The sequence below is a fragment of the Fusarium phalaenopsidis genome (assembly GCF_050370095.1).
Source record: "Fusarium phalaenopsidis strain FUZ10S chromosome Unknown contig_32292, whole genome shotgun sequence".
Classification (NCBI taxonomy): domain Eukaryota; kingdom Fungi; phylum Ascomycota; class Sordariomycetes; order Hypocreales; family Nectriaceae; genus Fusarium; species Fusarium phalaenopsidis.
Genome location: NW_028145410.1, coordinates 1632071 through 1654847, shown reverse-complemented (window position 1 = coordinate 1654847; position 22777 = coordinate 1632071). Strand labels below are relative to the sequence as shown.

Genomic DNA, 22777 nt, shown 5'->3' with positions numbered 1-22777 from the left:
TGAAAGAGTAAGGGAAAAAAAAAACGTGTGGTGGTCTGAAAAAGTGACTGTTGCGACTGCAACCCAATTTTGACCAAGGACCCTGTCAACCTGAGAGTGTGCGAGCGCAGCACGGGACGAGGCGCCGTTCTATTTTGCAGGGGTGGAGGCGTCCCCGATGAGTCTCGGCGCCTCTCTGTTTTCTTGGGGGAGGAGTTCTGCAGGGGGTGATTGCAGCTGAGATGGATGGAAAGTGAAGCAATTGACAGACAGTACAGGCTGTGTAAGATGGTGAGGCCAGAATCTTACTGATTGATCTCTTTCACCGGCCAGCCTTGGATGGTGTTCAAGCCTGTTCGAACCCATGTTTCTCTCCGCCTCGCAATCTAGAATCATCCTTCTGTATCACATTCTACACATCTCTCTCTCGCCTCACTTTGCCTCACTCTTTTTCTCTTAAGCGAAGTCGATCTTGCGTTGCGTTGCACCAAGAAAAAAAACGATGAGATGCGATGCAGCAGCTCGGGTATCGACATGACCATCGACGGACGGGGTGACGAGATCCGTTTTTTCTCCTTCGCCTGAGACAAAGCCATTGACTTTTACAAAGCGGGCACCGTCACCGTGGCGCCGGACCTGCTCCCTTTGGACTTGTGAGGCTTTGTCGTGAAGAGGGAGCTTCACTCCTCCTCCCCGCCGCTAAAGGAGGAATCAGGGTCCAGCGGGTTTCCCGACGATCAATGACATCAGAGTTGCACCCTTTAAACGACCTAGCTCCAGCCACAGGATCCCCTGAATGAGTTCTATCAAGCCGATTCAGTCACTTTCATCGAGGCTACTGAGCAGGTAACACTAATCCACTGTCTGCTAGCCTCGAGATATCCCCCGTCATGTAGATTGTCCTTCTGATCTGCACGTAGGGTGCTGGCACGCGGCCATCGGCTACTCCCAAACTTTGACAGCCTTGGGTTTGGCCCGCTCTAGACGAACACACACACCCCTGTCCATCGCCTGACGGGGGGCCTGTGTGTTTAGTCTCCGATATCCGTTAGCAACGTGCGTTTCCTGCGATCGAGGGACCCGACTCTCTGACCAGCTGACGGCACCTTTTTTCGCTCGCTCCCGTCCGTGACACACACACACATACGGGCGTCCCAGAAATGACAAGAGGCGGCGCCTCAGAAGAGGAAAAAGAAGCAAATACACTTTCGGAAGATGCCGTTGCCAAGTTGATGTCTGCGCAGCTTTTGTCGTTTGACCGTGTTTCGGCGCCATCTTGGCAATCGAGGCTTTTCTGAATTCCAGTTACAGCTCCAAGTGTGACACTCATGATCCAGACAAGCCTCTATTCAGGCCACACACTTTTCTCCCTCACCGAGCTCTGCACGTCTCTTGTCTCTGCATCATGCTGTCTCTTTGCAGCTTGACAATGCCTCGAAAACTCCACTCTCGCCCGTTCTATTTCTCAGCTCTGCTTTTGTACCCGTACCAGCTGGGATGCATGTCTCAACTCTGTTGGTTTCCCAACCCTGCAGCAACACACCACACAAGGTTTCCTCCTTTCTTTTTTCTCGGAGTACGTTCCGCGCACCTTCCTTGGAGAGATACAGTAGCACACCTGTTGTCAGTCACACTGCACACATACATCAAAGCACCTCGAGCCATCCCCGCAAGACATGGCCAACGCCACGGCATCAAGTGTGAAAGGTTTTATACAGCCTCGTCGCAAATACCTTCCTCATGTGCATCGTGGCTGCTCATGTCTCGACTTACGAAGCCGTCCGCATCTTAAGAGTGTGGCTATACTACGAGTCATCTCCAACCAGGACTTGCAGAGTCGTCATGCTTGCGTGCCTACACAGTGGGAGGCAAGAAGTATTTGCCCACCCTTCCGTACCGGGCTTGGCCGGCTAACCCGATCCGGGCTTGGCCGGCTAACCCGATCCGGGCTTTATTATGAGGCCGCTTTTAAGCTGTAATTGCAATTACTCAAGGGCTCACTTTGAAGCAGCTAGGGAATCAATTGAAAGCTAATACTTTGTATACCAGCCATTTGCCTTGATAACAGCAGCAACCCGGTTTGGCATCTTCTCACAGAGCTTTTGCAATACTGCTGGCTCGATCTCGTGCCAAGCTTCCTGCGCAGCAGCCACTAAAGCCGCCTTCGTCTCAACCGTATCAGGGGCATATAGCAATTCAGGATATAGTCCATAGATCTTCGCCTTCATAAGGGCCCAAAGGTTCTCAATGGGGTTGAGGTCCGGCGACCAAGCTGGCCAGATCATGACCTCGATGCCTAGGTCGATGAGGAGGGCTTTGACGATACGGGCTGTGTGTACGGGGGCGTTATCATGCATGAAGATATCGCCGGGTTGAACAAAGGTGGGTAAGACTCTTGCGTAGAGGTTACGAATAGCTTCGCCTGTGACATAGCCGTCAAAGGTCATAAGGTCCGTACGAATCATGTCCCCAAAGCCGGCCCAAAACATCTGCCGTACGACGCCCTGTCTCATCCGCTCAGTCACATCGCCGGCAGCTAGCTGCTCTGAGGGACTAAGGAAGGTCCAAGTTGGCTTGATTCCTTGACCGCGGCGGACCATACACTCATCACTCCATCGGACCCTTCTCCAGTCGATATTCTCATAGCGGAGAGCCCACTCAAGTCTACGGTCGGCTTGGAATTGCGTTAGCGGGTTGCGTTTTCGTCGGAGCCATTTCCTCTTATCCATTTCGCGAAGAAGGTATCGTAGGGACCTTTCTTTAACGGCGTTATCGACGGAGGCAAGGAGGTCTTGGTGCGTGATATGTGGGTTGGTTGTGACGGCTTCGTATAGTTGATCGCGTTGCTCGCCGGTGAGCTTACGCGGCGCGCCGGACCGCGGCAGAGACGCGTTTTCTTTGCGCTTGGCTTCTTGCTTTATCGTGTAACGGATCGTGCTGAGAGGGACTTCGCGATGGCAATGATGAATTTGGCGAAAGGAATAACCGCGGTCTCGTAGCTCGCAAAGGCGCGCCCGAAGCTGTGGCGATAGCTCCTTGCCTCGCGGCATCGTAATGTGTGGTGTTGAAAGGAGGAAAATGCGTAGCAAAAGCAGCGAGGCAAAAGGTGGCCTAATCGGGTTAGCCGGGCTTGTGGTACGGAAGGGTGGGCAAATACTTCTTGCCTCCCACTGTATGTACTGTACCGGGTTCCCGTCCTGTTGGCTCAGACCGTCAGAAGGCAACCCCTTGCCCGCCTGCATTGGTGCAACTGCCTTGATCTGCATTCCTCAACCGTCTGCATCAACACGTGCAGGAGGATAATCCCGCGCGGTACGTCCGTCGAGCATTTTCCCGGTCTAGTCAGTAACTGTCGATTTTTTACCAGAGATACGGGCCCGTAGGTCGCACTAGAGAGGATCGGCTGCGATCTGGTGATGCTATGCTTTGTGATCGAATCAGTAGTGTTTGCTTTTCAGGTACACAAACCCAAATACCCGGGATGAACAACGGTACAATATGTAACCGAATATGGAACAATACATACTGTAGGTACTTATGTTTCATGCTGCAACGTCGATGAAGACAACTGGACCTTTCAAGCTCCCCTGCAGTTGAGGTGGCTATACAGCCACACATGAGATACCCGGCAGTCTACCCTACAGCAAAACGCCATCCTCTCTCTTTCCACGATCTCCCACGACGTCTTTTCCCAGGCCCTTGATCAAGCTCATCGAACCTTGAATCAAGTTCAACTCGCCACAGTGACACATTGATGGAATTATATGGCAAAGAAGCAATGCTGTGTTACGCGCCACGCATCCTCATAATGCCCCTCTCGTCTGATGAGTTGCAACTCCTCATCACTTGCCCGCTTGCGCGAATCATCTCTCGTCTGCAAGTCTTGACCTGACGTAGGAGGCCACGGCCTCTTTATGCTGTCTCAGGAGCGGGCCGGTAAATCAGGAATTGAACAGCCTGTTCAAACTTCCTGCAGCAGCGCCGAGTCAGCCGTTGCAGTGTGCTACAGCGTCCAGTGAGATACCCGTTGGTGTTTCTGATCCTGATCGAGGAACCCGCGGAGATCGACCGAAGCTAAACGGGGTTGCTTGCCTTGTGAAACCTATCCTGGCCTGGCACAGGTTCGATTGGACTGGATTATTTACCCCCAAAGATGACGGTAATAAAGCTGCAGTGTTATTCCCAAGAGCTCAGATCTTCTTAGCCTATTGCTTAAAAAAAAAGTCGCTATCGTTCTGGCTGGGCTGTAGACGTCCACCTCGTCATTGACGCCTTACAAAATGTCATGTCTTGTCTTTAAGCCGAACAATCTCAAAGACCTTTTACCATTGATACCCTCCGCTTACCGGCAAGCCACGATAGGAGTTATCCTCGGTCGGAGCAGCGTTCGGTTCATCCGTCGTATGTCCGCTCGCATCGTCCGAGAAGCAAAGAGAGAAAGTGAGTCGAGCGCGGGGGAACCGAAGCAAGGACCTCGGGGGGCGGAGGAGCGGACCCCGGATTTTTGTGGGCGGTCTGACAGGCTGGAGAGCAGCTGTGAGGGCTCCATCGTTAGGAGGGGAACCTGGGGTAAGGAGATGGGGTCCAGCGATGTGATGGATGAATTGGCGGTGATGGGGGGATTGTGACAGTCAAATTGGTATCGCAGAAGAGCAATTGATACGTATTCTGGGTTATAGCCAAGGCATATTTGCTCAATTGAAGGATATCAAGTCTAATCCATTGCTATTGAAAGAACCGTTGATCCTCATTTTCCCCGCGTTGCCTTGTCCCAAAACTTTCACCTCAGACAGAACAAAAACAGCACTCAATCTCCCCAGTCCCAATCTCCGATCTCGCTCCCCTAAAACCAAGGAAAAAGAGCCAATAGATAACGTATCCTGACTTCCTCGGCATTCAAATCTGGCTTGCCAGGGATTCTCCAACCATTGGAGAGCGTTCCCAGGTTCCTGGGGCGCGGCACGTCGTCGGTAAAGGGAAGCTCAGCTACGAACCCAATTGAAGGCAGATTGAGCAAGGGAGGGGCCGTGATTGGTTGATTGTGTTTTCCCCTCGCCAAAAACACCTGGGTCTGAGATGAGACGTTGACATTTCTTGACTGTTGTCTTGGGGAACACATGTTGACGCACTGTACACACTGTACCTTACAGCAATTTTGCAGAGTGAAATACAGTGCTAATATTAAAATCTCCAGCTTGGCCGTCGTCAGGCCGGCGGCTAGCCGAGGGTAGCTTCGCGGTAACCCACGGCAAACCAAGGCCCCTACAGCCGAGCGTAATAAATACGAACGAGTACCAAGCTCCAAAGAAACGTGAAGCTCCAGGTGTTATTAGCCCTGAGGTTGTTTCTTCTTCTCTGCTCGCCGTGATACCCCCCTCTCTTCTCTTCTCTCTTCTCTCACCGGCGAACCTCAATTGACCTTCCTTCTCCGTTTAATCGCGAAGAGGAAGTATCAACGAAAAACGAAGCAACCCTCACATCTCCAGCATGTCTGCCGTTAGTCGGAGTCTCCGGACGGCCACCAAGCAGCTGCGCTTCCAGTCCCGGGGCCTTCGCGTCGCCGCCCCTCTCGTGGCCCGCTCGGCATTCGGCGCCGCTCGCTCGTCGACTCCCGCCTCGTACAGCGCCTTCTCAACATCCGTTGCCAGATCCTCCGGAGCTCCCAACATGGCCGCCGCTCCTCGTGAATACGATCCTGAGATCAAGGACATTGCCGACTATGTCGCCAACAAGACCATTGACTCTGAGCTTGCTGTGAGTTTTTGCCTTTTGAGCTTGTGATGATTTTGCAACCCCGCCATACCCCGCCTTGACCTCAACACACCAAACTCACTCTCACTGCAATACAATGCTAACAAACACCCAATTCAGTTCGACACTGCTCGATGGATCCTCCTTGATACCCTCGGCTGCGGTCTCGAGGGCCTGAGGTTCAAGGAGTGCTCTAAGCTCCTCGGCCCCATCGTCCCCGGCACCGTCGTCCCCAACGGCCCCAAGGTGCCCGGCACCCCCTTCCAGCTTGACCCCGTCAACGCCGCCTTCAACATCGGCGCCATGATCCGATGGCTCGACTTCAACGACTGCTGGCTCGCCGCCGAGTGGGGTCACCCCTCGGACAACCTCGGCGCCATCCTCGCCGTCGCCGACTGGGTGAACCGCACCAACAAGGCTGGTGGTAACCTCGCTGGCGGCAAGATCTTCACCGTCAAGGATGTCCTCGAGGGCATGATCAAGGCCCACGAGATCCAGGGCTGCCTGGCTCTCCTCAACTCTTACAACAAGGTTGGCCTGGACCACGTCGTCCTCGTCAAGGTCGCCTCCACCGCCGTCGTCTCCAAGATGCTCGGCCTCAGCGAGAAGCAGATTGCCGACGCCGTCACCCAGGCCTGGGTTGATGGCCAGAGTCTGCGAACCTACCGTCACTCCCCCAACACCATGTCCCGAAAGTCGTGGGCTGCCGGTGATGCTTGCCAGCGTGCCGTCAACCTCGCTCTCAAGGTCATGAAGGGTGAGCAGGGTGTTCCCACCGTCCTGTCCGCTCCTGTCTGGGGCTTCTACGATGTCCTCTTCAAGGGCAACAAGTTCGAGTTCCAGCGTCCCTATGGCAGCTATGTCATGGAGAACGTCCTCTTCAAGGTCTCCTACCCTGGTATGTACCCCCAATTGACAGATGAGTGAATCAAGACTAACATGCTTCAGCCGAGTTCCACTCCCAGACCGCCGTCGAGGCCTCTGAGAAGATCCACCACATCCTCAAGGCCCAGGGCAAGTCTGCCGCTGACATCAAGGCCATCACCTGCCGAACCCACGAGGCTTGCATCCGCATCATTGACAAGCAGTTCAAGCCCATGGACAACTTTGCCGACCGTGACCACTGCATCCAGTACATGTGCGCCACCATGCTCGTCTTCGGCCGCCTCGAGGCCACCGACTACGTTGACGGTGGTGAGGCCGCCACCTCTCCCCTGGTCGAGTCCCTCCGCCAGAAGATCAAGTGTGTCGAGGACCCCCAGTACACCAAGGATTACCATGACCCCAACCTGCGAACCATCTCCAACGCCCTCACCGTCGAGCTCAACGACGGCACCGTCCTGGAGGAGGTCGCCGTCGAGGCTCCCCTGGGCCACCGTCTCCGCCGTGAGGAGGCCAAGCCCGTCATCCTCGAGAAGTACAAGCGCCACCTCGGCCCCCACTACCCCGAGGCCAGGGTCAAGGAGCTCGTTGAGCTCAACCTGGATGCCAAGAAGCTCGAGTCTACTCCTGTGGATGAGTACGTTGACCTGTACACTGTTGAGAGCAGCCAGTTTGTGCAATAAGCGGTCAATCTGGGAGAAAGAGCTGGAATGGATGGAAAATGGCATTAAATATTAACGATAGCGATGTCTATTTGACTCAAAATGTGTAGTCACCACTACTTTCTGTTGTCCCTGCTTCCACAGTGAACTTTTACTATCCACATCCCGTGTGCATGTCATTAATTCGCCATCATACCTAGTGCCTTTCAACCCAACGCAGGAGTCAATATCAAACAAGCTTGATGAATGCTTCCGCGCTCAACACTCTGCCTCAACAAATCTTATTTCGTCAAGAACACATGGCCAATTCACGATAATAAAAGCAGCCTACTCTCCGTTTTAGCAATCCAGAACAACTCTCCCATCAACACCAACAACATCATCAACATCATCAACAACATCATCAACAGCAACAGCAACGACAAACAAACATACAAAATAGCGACCCGAATCGCCCGCCACATTCTCCCACTCAACAAACCAAGCCCAGCAGCAAATCGATACAGCACCGCACAGCGTGCCCCCCGATGCGTTGACCTTGTTAGGGCCAAACCTCAAAGCCGCCCTAGACTGCCTGAAGCAGACTGGCCTGATAAGACTGCCAGAGCCAAAGAAGCTTTTCAGTATGCTTCTTGCTCTGGGTACAGAGATGGTTCACCAACAACGAGCAAAACTTCATTGAACACCAAGAGCAACTTCTCTGAGTCCATATCATTGATCAGCCTTACAGCTGGCTTGACGGGCTCGGTGGGCTCGGCAAGGCGCTTGGTCGCTATGTGATTGTAGAGCTGCTCATTGGACAGGATGCGTTCACTATCTGTCCCATGGGCTGTGGTCTTCCATACGAATTTCAGTACCCTTCGACTGGCGCAGACAGGGATTCGGTCCCAAAAGCTCCTTGGCTGCCCAGGAGATGGCATGGCGCTGTTGGGCGGGAAAACCAAGCCAGCCAGCCGAGCGTTGGTTATCCCACTGACAGCTGAGAAGGGTTTACCGGCGAAGTCATAGGCCATGCTATTCCATGTCTATTGGCCGTCTATGTCGATGAACTATCTTCCAGGAACTAGTGGCTTATACGTCTAGTCTTCCCATCATTGTCCATGAGTGTCATCATCAAGACTACTTTGGACATGTGCACGCTTCTTGCCCACCAACTCGCTCCCGATCGATTCGGCGCCTTTTGCCAGCAGGAACGACAACCTCGAGCCTCGTCAGCACTGGCACTCGAATGATGTACTCCCTTTCCTCTCGAAATCACGGCAAAGCTGGACCAGAGGTCCAGCGGCTCCTTCTCAGCTGCCTTCTGCAGCTCGAGTCGGCACAAACGGGCTGCCAAAGCATCGGCCTTTCGAGTCTGCGCAGATACCCCCTGTCTTTGACGTGCTAAGCCGTCTTGAAGATTGGACTGAGCCGTTGTGTCTGGGATCGCATGCCAGAGCCCGTTCCAGGGTCCTTTGAGGACCTCGAGACACCGGGCCAAGGTGGTCCTAGTCCTTACTGTATTTCACCATCATACGCAAGACTGAGAACGTCGATTTTGTGCAACGCATGATCGAAATCCAATGGGCCATCATCTGTGCGGAAGCCATCTCCGGCGGAACTCCAGCTCTCGAGTTATTGAAGGATCCAACCTGGAGGCCTCATGGTGTTGGGGCAGATTGAGAGGCTCATGAGCGCGTGCTGTGTCCGTTGATGGCGATTGCCATAATTTCTGCCATGTCGCTTTAGGAATTGCTCGCTACATCGGCCGCATACATCAATGGCCTGTCCTACACCTAACATGACTTGTTGTGTCGTGATATCCATGGCGGTGTTACTCGTCGAGTCGCCCGAACACAACTGAATGCCATTATTTTGGACTAATGACCATGGATCTGAGATCCTGGTGTTCTCAAAGCGTGGCGCTCTTCATATCCTCGCCTACACACACGCCTAGCCATGCCCTCAACATCAACACCAACACCACCACCATCACCATCACCATCACCATCACCATCACAATCACAATCACCAGCAGCAGCAGCAGCAGCAGAAGGGCCATCCTCACCAACACCACCAACATCACCAGGGCGGGCTTCTCGCCATTGGTTTGGCCTATTCTTCTCATCTGTTATTGTTTAAACGATGACACTTGCCATTACCCACCATCCCACACATGACTGGCCTCCCCTACCTATGGCTGCTACAGCATTCCAGCCGGCAAGGTGATTCGTGCCAGGACTACTACAGTGTCCTACAGGATGACACCTGGCTCGCTGGTAGTCTCGTTCTGAGTAGGCTGAGCCATGGGCGACATGCGACAGATGCACCCTGTCTGGGGCACGGATATGAGAATGGCCTCCAGCTGTTGGATATGCTCTGGGACGACCAGGGCGCCCGAATGGCTCCCCAAACCAACCGACTGTAGCGACTTCTTAGCACCTATGAAGGTCAGAGGCGCGTCAGTGAGCTTGGGAGCTGGAGGGGTCGGCCTCCAGCAAGCACGATAGCGTGTCTCTTGGTGAGCGAACACCGAGATCAAGGCCCAGAGGTCACTCTTCATTCAACCTCCGTTGAATGCTCAATGGCCTCAAAGAAGATGACCCGGCCATTTTCTATTACATTGGGCACAGGGACCAAAGAACGATCTTCTGGCTCAGTTAACCCATCAACGGCCGGGCTTCAACTATAATAAAGAACACATTGTCAACACATTGTCAACACATCATAGCATTATATCCCAATGCTAACATAGTGGCTTTTCTTTTTTCTTAGCCTTCCTGCTGCCTGCAGTAGAAGACTCATACCTAGCTGCATCATCATGAAAGGTTAAACCTCTCAGGGGGTATTTAACTGCTCTAACCTCCGTACGAGAAAAGTGAGTCAACCTGTCAGGAGGAGTACGGCGAGGATCAGGTCGATTAGAGCTTGAATGCAACATCTCGGCAAATTGCCAAACTTTGGTTGGCACACATCAACTTTGAACACAATGGGGGACCAAATATCGACACCCGCAGATCGGTTTGCGGACTTCTTGGGAGCTAAGATGTTGACCTCCAATTGTGTCAGTTGCTGTTCTCGACAATATGTGCAAGCCCCTTTCGAGGTTGGTGATGAATATACCTAGGTGTCTGATTGTTTGTGGTACTCTTAGCTATCGGACGTTTGTTCGTATCAAGCATTGGATATAATCCACTATTCATTCTGGATAAAATACTCCGACTTGCTGGATAAAGAGGGATCCATATTAGGCGATGTCGTTTTCCGCATTTTCCTCACTGTTAGTTGTAATCACTGCAGTGTATGAATTATAGTAGGAATTGAACGTGTTTCACAACTAGGCATTACCTAAGCCTCTTCTTCATTGACTAATGACCTCATACAAACTAACAAGTTAATTAGAAGATACGCGTACATCGGAATGAAAACCGACTCGGTTACACCACATCATAGAGCCTCGCGACGTTTACGAGTGACCCAACCCCGTGATTGGGTCGGGAATCCGGCATGCCAAGTCTCCCCGTCTCGGCGAGGGGCAGCACCGCCTCAATCCGCCCGCTTTATTTTGTAGGGGTCTGGTCCGTTCTCTCTTGTTCGTGCTCTCCGGACTTTGAACAGGTCATGAAACTCTACTCTCTCATCTAACTGGCCTTGACATCCTGTCATCACTTTCGCTTTCCGTGAAGCAATCATTCATCGCTGCGACCGATATTTCTGTCTTTGTTCACATTATCCAGCGATATATCCACTTTGCCCCGGCGCAACTCCATCTGCAACCATGGCTGCTGATCGCCAGACCATCATCGAGGTGAACCGGTCGCTTCGGAACATCAAGAATGTGAATAGCCTCCCTCCCTATCGGCCATATTCGCTATCTCCTCTGGAATAACGTACGGCCGTTCGATGCGATCATCTAACACCGTTCAGGAACTCGAGAACCTCCTCGAAAAAGGCGTGATTGACGACTCGGTCTATGAGACCATCAACACCGCTCTCCCTCCCGAGTCCTCGCTCTCTGGTCCTCTCCGCACCGCGACCGGCGCCTCCAACAACAACGCTGCCGCCAAGGCCGCAACTCCCACTCCCTCCCACGAGCCCCCGACCAAGGCCTTTGAGGACCTCAAGGTCAACAAGGCCCCCTCTCCCGCGCCACCCGCATACGAGCAGACGCCTCCTCCCGGCGTCCCCGCGCGCAACGTCAAGCCCACCGTCGCTCAGGCCCGCGCCCTATACCGCTACGCCGCCTCTGACGGCCGCGACCTCTCGTTCGAGAAGGATGACCAGATCGCCGTTTACGAGTATATGAACCAGGACTGGTGGATGGGCCGCAACGAGCGCACCGGCCAGGAGGGTATCTTTCCACGCAACTACGTTCTTGTCGAGCAAGAGACCAAGAAGGCCGCCATTCCCCAGCCTCAGTACGGATACCCTGCGCCGTCTCACGGCCCACCCGCTCAGCAGAACCCCTACAACTCGCATGTGCCACCCATGGCTGTGGCCGAGGGATCTTCGGGTCAGCAGCAGGGTCAGGAGGGAGAGAACAAGATGGGACAGTACGGCAAGAAGTTTGGTAAGAAGCTGGGTAACGCTGCTATCTTTGGTGCTGGTGCGACTATCGGAGGAAACATTGTCAACAGCATCTTCTAAGCCTCGACGGCGATAAAGAGCAGGGACATTGGAGGATATTGCTTTGTTGGTCAGGCGCTGGTATTACTTGGCGTTTGGGTTCTAGGGATATAGACGCGCGTCAGAGGAGGATTTCTGGTTTCTTGTCGTACCAAGTAGGGAATTAATGACCTTGAAAAGGTTTCAAGTAGAACAAAATCTGGGCGACTATTTACGGCGCAATCGAAATGGGGTGAATTTCATGATCCAGCTTGATATCGAAGAATGCCTTTTCACTCATCATGAGCCCGTCTGTCTGCTTCACTCATGATGGACTCGGTGGATCTGGTGTCCTAGATACAGTGCCAGAAGCCGTGCGAATATCCATCCCTAGCGCCAATCCAGCCATGATCAAATTCTGGCACTGTGCAAAACATAAAATTTCTTGACGCCTCAACCACGACGAACTCTTACAATCTCGCAAGGAAACACCAAACCACAGAGACCATCACCATGTCGGCATCAAAAAAGAGGCAGGCGGAGGACAACCCTTCTCAACCCAAGCCCAAGAAGAATAAGAAGAGAAAGGCCAATGCCCCGGATGATGACACTCTCGACACTGAGCTTGGTCTCAACATCCTGTTTACAAAAATGGATAACCAGCTTTTGGCGGATCACCTCGCTCAGAAGCTGAGTCGATTCGGCAGCGATCTGAGCGCTGTTGAAATCTCTGATCTGACCGTATCGGGTAATGCTGAGATCCCATCCCGCTTCTGTCGAATGTACCTGCTAACGATGTGACAGCCAACGCCATCCAAGACACGACTTCATGGCAGGAGGCGAGGACGTTGGACAAGTTCCCCGACTTCCTCGAGAGCGTCTCGGAGAACCCCGAGGGTCTGAAGAAGGCGCCCAAGAAGAAGGGCTCGCCTCACACGCTCATCGTTGCAGGAGCGGGTTTGAGAGCGGCTGACATCGTGAGGTGCGAGGCGCATTGCAATCTGAGAGCCCAGACATGAAGCTGACGGAACCAGATCGATGCGCAAGTTTCAGAACAAGGACAACACAATCTCCAAGCTGGTATTTTCGCCTTGTGTCCTGTCAACATGGTCAATTGCTGATTTTGGATGGAACAGTTCGCCAAGCACATGAAAGTCGAAGAGCAAGTCAACTTCCTTCAGGGCCACAGGACTGGCATCGCCGTCGGCACACCTGCCCGACTCATGGACCTCATTGACAACGGTAAGCTCCTTCCCCCTCACCGGGCAGCAGCATGAGACTAACTATTGACAGGCGCACTCTCCCTCGACAACCTGAAGCGGCTCGTCGTGGATGCCTCCCACATCGACCAGAAGAAGCGCGGCGTCATGGACATGAAGGACACCATGATGCCTCTTGCCAAGTTCCTGGCACGGAAGGAGTTCAAGGATCGGTATGGGGATGAGAAGAAGCCGCTGGCGTTGTTGTTCTATTAGATACGATACCCATGCAACAGAATTGACAGCAATCTATATGTTCCTTTTTCTGCTTCTGCTTCTCTTTCCCCTCGGCTCTGGTCTAAACGGCGTATTCATTTGGCAGTCCACATCTTTACCGGCTTCCTCATCTGTGTCTGCCCCAGTTGGCGACGGTCACCGAGATTCAAGGACGATGCTCTTGTCAATTCCTCCTCAGTCAGCTCTGCACCTTCCCAGGCAGCAACACCAACACACCTCCTTCCACCCTCCGAGGTCAGCTCTTTCCCTCTCTTATGATGGCTTCAGCGGCCATTTATTCTCTTCTCGCCCACTCTCTTCCCTCTCTCTTCTTCTCTCTCTCCATCATCCACCGCTTCACCTTGAGCTCACAAGCCCGTTTTTGGACCATTTTCTTGCTTCCCTTTTTTGGACTCGCCGCGTTCCTCGCTGGCTACTTTTTTGGTGTGTCGTTTACCTCAGACTTTCTTGGTGACTGTCGTTTACCACCTCTTTTTTGTGACTGCGGTCAATTTCAAACCCTTTGACAACTCTTTGCTTCGATTTTACTCTTCTTTTTGGCGATTGTCGCTCCTGACGACTTTCAGTGCTCTTTTTGGCAACCTTCTCCTCCCTCAACCAGCCGCTTCTTTCGGCCACTGTCGTTTACGCCACAACTACTCCTCTTGCTTCAACTCTTCCATTACTCAGTCTCTCGAGACACGAACACGATATGAAGCCTTACTTCGCCACCGGCTTGATGCTGTCAAGCCTTGTCACTGGCTCTGTACATGGTCATGACATGTCTGTACCAGGTGAGTACCCTTGACCCCCTTGCTGACAGCCTTAGTTGACAAGACTATAGAATGTGCTACTACTTGCTCTCGCGGCCTTTCTCGTTACCGCTTCACCAACCAGCACAACATACCCACCAAAGCTGTCTGCATGGACATGGCCAAGCAAAGGGTACGTTGGAGACTAGTCATTCTGTTGACAATGCGCTGACTCCAGCCATCAGGAACTCTTCTTGTGCTTGGCTAGTTCTTGTGGAGAGGACTACGGTCCTGCTCTGGCATATACCATCTCCGCATGTTCCAACTACGGCGCTCTCATTGCCGACCTCCTACCTGTCGAACTACAACATGTGGGCCTCGCCCCACGACGGTTCTCTCATTTGACTCCTCGACTTGACACGGGCCGTTTTGCCTTTGGCAACCAATTCACCCTTGCTGTCGACTGCACGGCCGGCTCCAATGGTGTCCTAACCTTGTCACTCCCCGAATCTGTCCCTTCTGGTATTCCCCAGCCTCCTCCTACTGGTGATTCTCCTCTCGTTCCCGGATCTGAAGCTGGTGATCCCAATCTTGGGTCCAGCCCACCCGTTGGCAACACAAATCCCAACCTCGATCCCAGTCCACCTGCTGGTAACACAGACCCCGTCCCCGGATCCCAGCCAGCAGGTCCTTCTGCATCACATGGTGACCAGTCAGGGACGTTCGCACACGCAGCTTCGAATAACCCCGGGGGCAACGACAATCCTAGCAACGGTGTTGGCAACCCAGAAGCCGTAGATGCAGACTGCGACCCAGCAACTGAGGGCTCAAACAACAACCCTTCAGGGCCTCCGAACAACGGACAGGCTCAGCATCCTTCTGGAAGCTCACCCAGCGATAGTGATTCCTCCCCAAATGGTCAACCCAACGGTCAACCGAATGCTCCATCTCCCAATCCAGCTAACGGCTCCCCTACAAACCCAAACACTGCGCCCGGAAACCCAAACAATGGTGCTGGAACCGATGCCGGTAGTCCACCTATTGGCACCAATCAAGGAACATCAAGCAGCCCAAATGATGGGTCTGACTCTGGCTCTGGTCCCCAAGGGCCAAGCTCTGGTGCTGGGGACAATGCCGGAAACCCACCCTCTGGTCCCAATCAAGAATCACCAGGTCAACTTCCATCTCAGCCTGCCCCTGCACCAACGGCCCAGAACCCAAGCCTGTCGCCCCCTGCTGGCGATTCCGGAGTGTTTGATCAAGCAAATTCTCAAGACGGAGCCGGTGAGGGCTGCGAAGATGGCGTTGATCCTGAGCGTGGCTCTGGGGCTCCAGGAAAAACTCCCCCCCAATCACCTCCCGGAAGCCAAGGCAACAACCCAGTAGACTGCACTATTGGTACCGATAACCCAGCTTGCGGGAATCATAACCAAGGACCTCCTGGAACTCCAGTCGTCCCCTCTCCGGGAACCCAAAACCCAGGAGTATGCTCTGAACCAGCTGATGGTTCGCCCGACTGTGGTGCCTCATCAAGCCCTCCAGCTCCCCCAGTACCTCCAGCACCACAAGAACAAGCACCGGCACCTAGCCCTGCCGTTCCTGTGCCAGGACAAGGTGATCCGAACTGTCCCGCCAATGGACCCTCCCCATGCCCCGTCCCCGGTCAGCCTCCAACAGCCCCAACACCGCCTTCGGTTCCCAACACCAACTCTGGGCCTGATGGTGGCGACTCTACAAGAAACCCAGGAAGCCCCCAAACTGGTCCATCCCCGGGCGATGGAACTGGACAGCCGTGTCCAGGATCCGACTCAAGTGGCAGTTGCGGCTCTGCTGAAGCGCCACCTGGATCACAACAGCCTTCGTCTCCGGCTGGACCTCCATCATCTCCTGTGCCTCCCAATGCTCCAGAGGACTGCTCTGTAGATGCAGAGGATTCTTCTTGTCCTATTTCCGGCTCAAACGGATCTGATCCAGGAGCTAGTAGCCCTTCTGCTATCCCAACACCACCAGGTCCTCCTCCCGCCAGCAACACTGCCGCACCTCCGACAGATGCTGGATCGCCGCCTACGCAAGGAGGAACAAATCCTTCGCCCAATGGAAACGGTCCCCCCTGTGATGGAAGTCTTGGCCCATGCCCTGGTAGCCCATCAACCCCAGAAAACGGTCCTGTCCCTTATAGCCAGGAGTCCTCTCCAGACGGCCAGGTACCTCCCGGTCCTGGTAGTGATGGCGGTTGGAGATCTGATTCGGCACAAGAAGGCGCCGACAGTGGTGACGGTGTGCCTTCATGCAACGGCAACTGCCCGACGAGCCCTGGAACCGCAAACTCTCCTGCCCAGTCTCCAAGTTCACATGACAGCCAATCCCCCAATGGTCCTCAAGCTCCTCCAAGCAACGGCGGCCAAGGACAGAATGACAGAAATCCCCAAGCGCCTGGAGATCCAGCAGCATCAGGGCAGCACTCTCCTCTAGTGACAGGGTCAAACCAACCAACTGAAACATTCATCCGAGCTGATCCTCCCTCGGAAACGTTCATTCGAGCGGATCGTCCAACAACCACGGAGTTTGTCAAAGCCATCCACCCCCCGGAGGACCCTAGTGCCCCGTACACTGATCGTGGACCTCAAGTTATCACGGTGCTTGCTCCCACGAAGGTCGAAATCACCCAAACGAGGATCATCACCGTCTAGTCAACGGACGACGCCTCATTGGACCGATTGCCGCCTCAGCTCGTAGCAAACGCCGAGGTCGATATCGCTCGAAGACAGGAGAGTAACCAAGAATCCAGCGACTCTGTCAACTCTGAGGCTCCAGATCCTGACTCTGACCCTGATCTGACGTCAACATACGTTCGAGCAGATCCGCCATCAGGTGCCACTCCAGATCCTCTAGTTGTCGCAGGCTCGGCAGGACGATCTCAACCTTCGCTTTGGTATTGCGCCATCGTCCTTCTAGCACTCTTCACCTTGAGCTGTCTTGCGGACAATGATGGTTTCTTATTCATGGAAGAGAACATGATGGAGGTGTAGAGGATTGTCTGAGATCCAATGGTGTTAATCCAATGGTGTTATTATTTGATTCGGGATATTTGCATTGATTGGTGGTGTGATAGATATCGTGGAGTCGATTGTTACCTCGTAATGATAATGTTCCTATAGACTTAGATTATCCCGACAACATAATGAACTTGTGGTTTGGCTCATAGTAACCTTCGAACAATGTCTAAACTGCTACTTTGAACTTTCGAGTCACTTGGGAACAGTCTCGAGGATGATGGCAAGATAGAGCATCAAGTTGAGAAGCCACTGAAACGTGGTCGTTGGGTATTTGACATTTCTACTGACACAAAGCACCTAGCTAGCTTGCCTGGACCAGGACAACTCTTGGAATAGAACCCAAAACACCAAGATCCAGCAAGACACCCTCGAATGACACAAGCAACCCGAGCTGGGAGCGCCGTAAAGGACGCCCCTCGCAGCGCCATGAGCCAGGAATCAAGACAAAGGGGAGAAAAGATACAACAGCGGGAATCCAGAAGCAAAACCCATATCAATACATGATCCATCGCCATGGTCCAAAAACAACAACAAACCAGTTTGTCCCAATTAGTCCTCCTTTTAGTGATCCAAGACGCGCCTCCTCCACTATATTTCGGGGCCAAAAAGCCCTCCCTTGTCCCCAGACTTGAAAGAAGCAGTCCCATCTGCCACGAACGTCGTTTTCTCGTATCCGTCATAGTTCATCAAAAGGTGGGGGATAAGGATGCAAGGGTGATAGAATAAGAATGCTGAAAACAGATGAGGTATCATGCGGGAATATATGTTTAGACAGGCGTCCAGTCCTTGAGCCAGGGGTGAGACTGCTTCAGATCAGGAATTACAGCAGTGCTGACGCTGCGCTCGCCAACAATGTTGCCAAGCGAGTGGTTGATCATCTGCAGAGTGGCTCGTCGCGAGGGCTCAAAGGCAATGGGCAGGACGGCAGCAGGAGGAAGAGGGGCCGAGGAGTCGCGGGCGGGAAGAAGTTCGAGGTTGTCGGGAACGGCCGGGTCGAAACGCCCAGTCTCCTTGCGGTAGCCGGCATGCACAGATGGCTCAACGGAAGCATCATCCTTGGACCACCAGGTCCAGTGGTTATACTCACGGGTATGGCCATGCTCCAGCCAAGGGTAGAGATCCGGCTCGATAGTGTCCTTCGGAACGGATCCGAACGGCCGCCATCCGTAGAAGAGAGGCCATGGGTCGCGGAGGGTCAGCGTGTGGCGGTGCTGCAAGAGAGCAGCGCGGGGAACGGCATCGTTGAGATGATGGTAGGCGGTGGAGGAGAGGTCATCCTGATATGACTGGGGAGCCCCTGTCCAAGCGGCGGTGACGATGTCGGGGCGAGACAGGGTGTCGTAGAAGCAGCCCTCGTCGAGGGTTGTGAGGTAGTTGTGGATAAAGTCAAGGATCTTGGGGTTGCCAAGCAGGAAGAGACCGTGCCACCAAAGCGCGACGCGGGGTCGGCGGAGCGCAAAGATCTTTACCAGCATCTCAAAGTCGCAGTAGTTGAAGGCGGGGCGGATGACGCTGGAGATGGCAGCCAGCCACGGGCTGACAAGGTTACATTGGATGTCGGGCTGCCAAAAGATGCTCCAGAGGACTGGGCCCAGAGCGTAAGGGTGCATGCTCAGCGTCATGTAGTAGTGGGCTTCCCCAGCATACCGCCGGATGTCCGTCTTCTGGCCCTCATCTAGCCCCGTCGTCTTGCGCAGCTTCAGAGACGGTCTAGGAAGATGTGGCTGCAGCTTCGCCATGCGATAGAAGGGAATCGCGAGGGTTGCAAGGAAGGCAGCTTTGATGGGCGACAGGGGGCTAGGATCTCTGGATCGGCAGGGTTCATGGCCGATGCCGAACAAATTGCAAAACTCAATGAGCAGCTCGGTAGCCTCCGATGGGCTCGGAGGCTCAGCATCGGGGTCAATCGTGGCCTGCTGTTCGGTAGCAATGACGAACCGCACATCTCCCGTGCATCGCGCATCCCAAGGTGAGCATGCACCTCCTTCGTCATCAGGAGCCCAGCCCGGCTTTGGCGCCAGAATGGCAGAGAGCCAGTGGACTAGACGCGAGGAGGCCTCGCCGGGGAGCTGGACCAGGATCTCGCTCTGCGCGAGGTCTCCAACCGCATTGATCGGGATTGGGCGGAGGCAGGAGTCGGTGAAGTGGGCCCTTCTCTTCTGGAGTTGCAGTAGCCGGGTGGAGAAGATGTAGGACCAGCACATGGTCAAGATGGCAAGGCCTTGCGGGGCGTTGGATGCGTCTGCGCTGCCAGAGGGATTGCCATAGTGGGAGGCGCTCGGATCCGAAGAGATGAGGCAGTCGATGGGTTCGGGGTAGGAAAGGCGGAAATACTTTGTGGTGCCGGTAACCTTGTTGAGGTCGAGGTGTGGTGGGCGGTCCCGAGCGGACGGTTGGGCGGGCGGCGGTTGACAGGGCTCGGGCTCCGGGACGAGCCAGGTGGGGGCTCCGGCCAGGACGCCCTTTGACGGGACCGTGTTGGGGAGCGGCGGCATATCCTGGAGCATGATGGACGGGTCTAGGCCGGGGGGGAAGAAGCCTCTTGGTAGGGCCAGGGCCTGGCTGAGAAAGTGTTGCCAAGTCTGACGGCCATTGTTGAAGATGCGGCGAATGTCCTTCTGCTTCGGGATCAAAGGGTCGTCGATATGGTCCGCCACAGAGAGGAATTGCTGGTCCTTCAAGGCCGGGGCGGGTTTAAAGAGAGAGGGAGACGAAGCCTGGGCACTGGAAGCTGGAGTCAACTCTGAAGCGAGAGAGGTCTCGGTGTCTGCGCCAGCGTCTGAACGAGCACTGGCATCATCAGGCTGAGGCACAATGGCAGCCTCAGAGAGACCAGTGACGATGGTAGAACTCCAGGCAAAGGGGCGGTCGAAAGAGTCGTCCAGCTCATAATCGCCGCTGAGGACCCAGGACCGGACATGGTCCATTCCCAGGTCCCACGTCAACTGCATTGTGGGAGGAAGAGAAAAATCGAGGCTCTTCTAAGTGGTTGGCCAGGGTGGAGGGCGCAGACAGCCTGGTTGTCACACGGAGGACAAAAAGTTGGCAGGTTGACGTGGAGGTCGGGGGAAAAGGAGAAGATGGAATAGAAAGAGAAGAGAAAGAAAAAGAGGTGTGTGAGAGAGGTTTATGGTAGATATGAGAGAGAGGAATATGGAGACGAAGGGACGGACAGACAGGGGAGAGCGTAGCAGAGAAAAGGCTGAAGATTCCGGGTGGCCACCCACCCCCGGGAACCCGTTGAGTATATAAGAAGCAAGCAAGATGCAGACTTTGAGTGATGCAGAGAAAAGCGCTGCATAGACTCGGGTTGGAGCGGGTATGGCTGGACTATTGGTGCGCGGCGGGCCTCATCTCGCGTGCTGTACTGCTTGCCAGCTGGTGCTTGATGCTTGCTTGCCTGCTTGCTTGCTTGCCGCGACTACTACGTCCATGCCATGGCAATGACCTTGGCCATGAATGATGCCGGCAACGCTGGTTGGGCTTCTGCTCTGGCCGGCTGAACTGGCTGGCTGAGCTGGGGGTTGAGTGGCGGAGCACATAAACGGAGAGGGAGGCAAAGAGGAGGACACTAGGAGAGTCAGAAACAAGACATGGACGGGAGCTTGCATGTCGCGCATGCCCCTGGTCGGCCACTGGGTCGGGTTGGTGTGCGAGCCTGCACCTGAGCCTGGGCCGGGCTGCCATACGGATACTGTAGAGTGAGTGAATAGAGCCAGATGGCATAGAGAAAAGCAACTTTTGCAGTGTTGCTGGCTGCAGCAACTAAACAGACGGGGGCCGGAGGGACGGAGGGGAAAACAAGGGGTGGTACAGGACAAGGACTGTAGCGTAGGGAGGCGTAAAAAAAGAGAGCCAAGCGGACCCGGGACGGAGAGAAGCGGAGATGGCGGAGACGGCAGCAGGAGGAGAAAGGAAAGAGAGATTCATTCAATTCGAGTGGATATGGATAGAGGCCCCCCGAGTCAAGTCAATGGATGATGAAAGATGGATGATGTAGACGGGGATGAGATGGGTTTGAAGGCTGCGGTATGGATGATGGGGCATTGAGCATGGGGCAGGGACAAGGGACATAGCGACAGGGGTGGTGCCTTCCTTTCCTTTTTCCCCCTCCACACGCACTCCACGGCTGTCAGTTGCGGCGCAGGAAGGTACCAGACCGTCTACCGTCTAAAACTCGAGATATTCGCACTGTTGTCCGCTCACCTTGGCTCAAGGAGCACAGAGCTTTTTTGCTTTTCTCACCTCAACCGACTAGGACGGCCGACCACGAGGCAAAGAGGCCGGCCGTTGAACAGCCCAGGGGGTTCACCTTCTTTTTTTTTTTTCTTGCCTCTGTCCGTCTCTTTCATCTCGCTTTCCTTCCTTTTTGCTCCGGGTAAGCTGAATGACTCGCCCGAGTGGTGATTGAGTTCAATAGTTGGTATCCCAGCTGACCGTATCCATCGGCCATGGAATCGTGGTTTTGTATTCAGGATCGTATCCCTTGGATATAAGAGGATGGCCCCGAACAACCTAAGTTGGGATGGGCGCCAACCATAGACCCTCGACCCTTCAGCTGCGTCAATGTGCACCAACTCCTAGTCCCCAATAATACAGTGTGCCTCTAAGCTGCAGTTGGCACTTGACTCTGGCTGCGTATGGGCGTCACCTTGCCTACGTCAGGTAGCCATGCTTTGGTAGCGGCGCTGACAGCTGGAAATCCCCAAGAATGGATGGATGGATGGATGGATGGACTGGGGTTGACGAGAGTGAAGAAAAAAATTTAATGGTTGTCACATGGAACCCCCCAAGTCAACCACTGACAAGTAAGCAGCAAGGTTTCGAAATGCAGTGCCGTCTTGACAGCCGACAGCTCCGGGGTTGCACAGCGGCTGAAGAAGGGAGGACAGCCAGCCGATCAACGTCCACCGCATCTTCTGGGACGCAGGAGGAGAGATGTCCTCGACACTGCGCCGGGACTGACTAGGGTGTCGATGTCGTAGGGTCGCGGCCCAGGGTCTTGAGTCGGTCGTGAGGGGCCAGTGACAACGGCCGTCGACGATAGACGGCCCCGCTACGGAGCTTTGCTTTGGGACAGAGCATGGATGGCAAGGATATGGATGGCATGGGGGATTGATTTACCGCCCAGAACCCTAGCCTAGTCGGTAGACTAACTAGCACTGTACGACAACATGTATGTACGTGCATGATGCAGATTAGATTAGTGAGATACGTGTGAGACGGCGGCGAAGGAGGAAATAAGGAAAAAGGAAAGTTTTTGACAAAGCTGAAGGGGGAATGGAAATGGGAAAAAGAAAGCAACGGGTGCCATGCCATGGGTAGAAGAAAAAATTGGACGCCATGATGGGTGGACGTTGACAGTTGGCATTTTACAACTAATGATAACTGATGAAGAAACAGCAGAAACAATACAGTTTCATATTTGGTCGCATGTCTTGTACTGTAACCTACGTCAACATGTTATTTTTATCTAGACTCCCGTCCCGTGGTAGTGTAGTGTCCCAGGAAATCCCAAATCCTCCGTAGGTCGTCCGTCTCGGCATCTCCCGCTTCCTTAGCTCCCTTGTGAGCAAGCAATCCCACTCACCTCTCACTTTTCCTGCACGTTTTGGCACTCGCAGATCGATCCTCCT

The 22777-nt window shown here is 54.1% G+C and overlaps 6 protein-coding genes across 6 annotated transcripts; 4 read left to right on the top strand and 2 right to left on the bottom strand.

Moving 5' to 3' along the window:
- Nucleotides 1-2009: 2009 nt before the first annotated feature.
- On the bottom strand, nucleotides 2010-3029 carry LRP88_04812 (uncharacterized protein; the record flags this gene model as incomplete). Its single annotated transcript, XM_083241378.1, has 1 exon — nucleotides 2010-3029. One exon carries the CDS (start codon nucleotides 3027-3029, stop codon nucleotides 2010-2012), a length of 1020 nt encoding a protein of 339 aa, XP_083102526.1.
- Nucleotides 3030-5466: 2437 nt separating this feature from the next.
- Nucleotides 5467-7295, top strand: LRP88_04811 (protein PDH1; the record flags this gene model as incomplete). Its single annotated transcript, XM_083241377.1, has 3 exons — nucleotides 5467-5733; nucleotides 5851-6628; nucleotides 6679-7295. The coding sequence occupies 3 exons, from the start codon at nucleotides 5467-5469 to the stop codon at nucleotides 7293-7295; spliced, it is 1662 nt and encodes a 553-aa protein (XP_083102525.1).
- A 3736-nt stretch (nucleotides 7296-11031) lies between these two features.
- Nucleotides 11032-11900, top strand: LRP88_04810 (SH3 domain-containing protein; the record flags this gene model as incomplete). The annotated part of the gene is made up of 2 exons (XM_083241376.1): nucleotides 11032-11091; nucleotides 11181-11900. The coding sequence occupies 2 exons, from the start codon at nucleotides 11032-11034 to the stop codon at nucleotides 11898-11900; spliced, it is 780 nt and encodes a 259-aa protein (XP_083102524.1).
- A 471-nt stretch (nucleotides 11901-12371) lies between these two features.
- LRP88_04809 (U3-containing 90S pre-ribosomal complex subunit-domain containing protein) lies at nucleotides 12372-13333 on the top strand (the record flags this gene model as incomplete). The annotated part of the gene is made up of 5 exons (XM_083241375.1): nucleotides 12372-12552; nucleotides 12618-12840; nucleotides 12893-12938; nucleotides 12995-13100; nucleotides 13152-13333. The coding sequence occupies 5 exons, from the start codon at nucleotides 12372-12374 to the stop codon at nucleotides 13331-13333; spliced, it is 738 nt and encodes a 245-aa protein (XP_083102523.1).
- A 712-nt stretch (nucleotides 13334-14045) lies between these two features.
- On the top strand, nucleotides 14046-16775 carry LRP88_04808 (uncharacterized protein; the record flags this gene model as incomplete). The annotated part of the gene is made up of 3 exons (XM_083241374.1): nucleotides 14046-14127; nucleotides 14178-14278; nucleotides 14331-16775. 3 exons carry the CDS (start codon nucleotides 14046-14048, stop codon nucleotides 16773-16775), a joined length of 2628 nt encoding a protein of 875 aa, XP_083102522.1.
- Nucleotides 16776-17908: 1133 nt separating this feature from the next.
- Nucleotides 17909-20092, bottom strand: LRP88_04807 (uncharacterized protein; the record flags this gene model as incomplete). Its single annotated transcript, XM_083241373.1, has 1 exon — nucleotides 17909-20092. The coding sequence occupies one exon, from the start codon at nucleotides 20090-20092 to the stop codon at nucleotides 17909-17911; it is 2184 nt and encodes a 727-aa protein (XP_083102521.1).
- Nucleotides 20093-22777: the final 2685 nt, after the last annotated feature.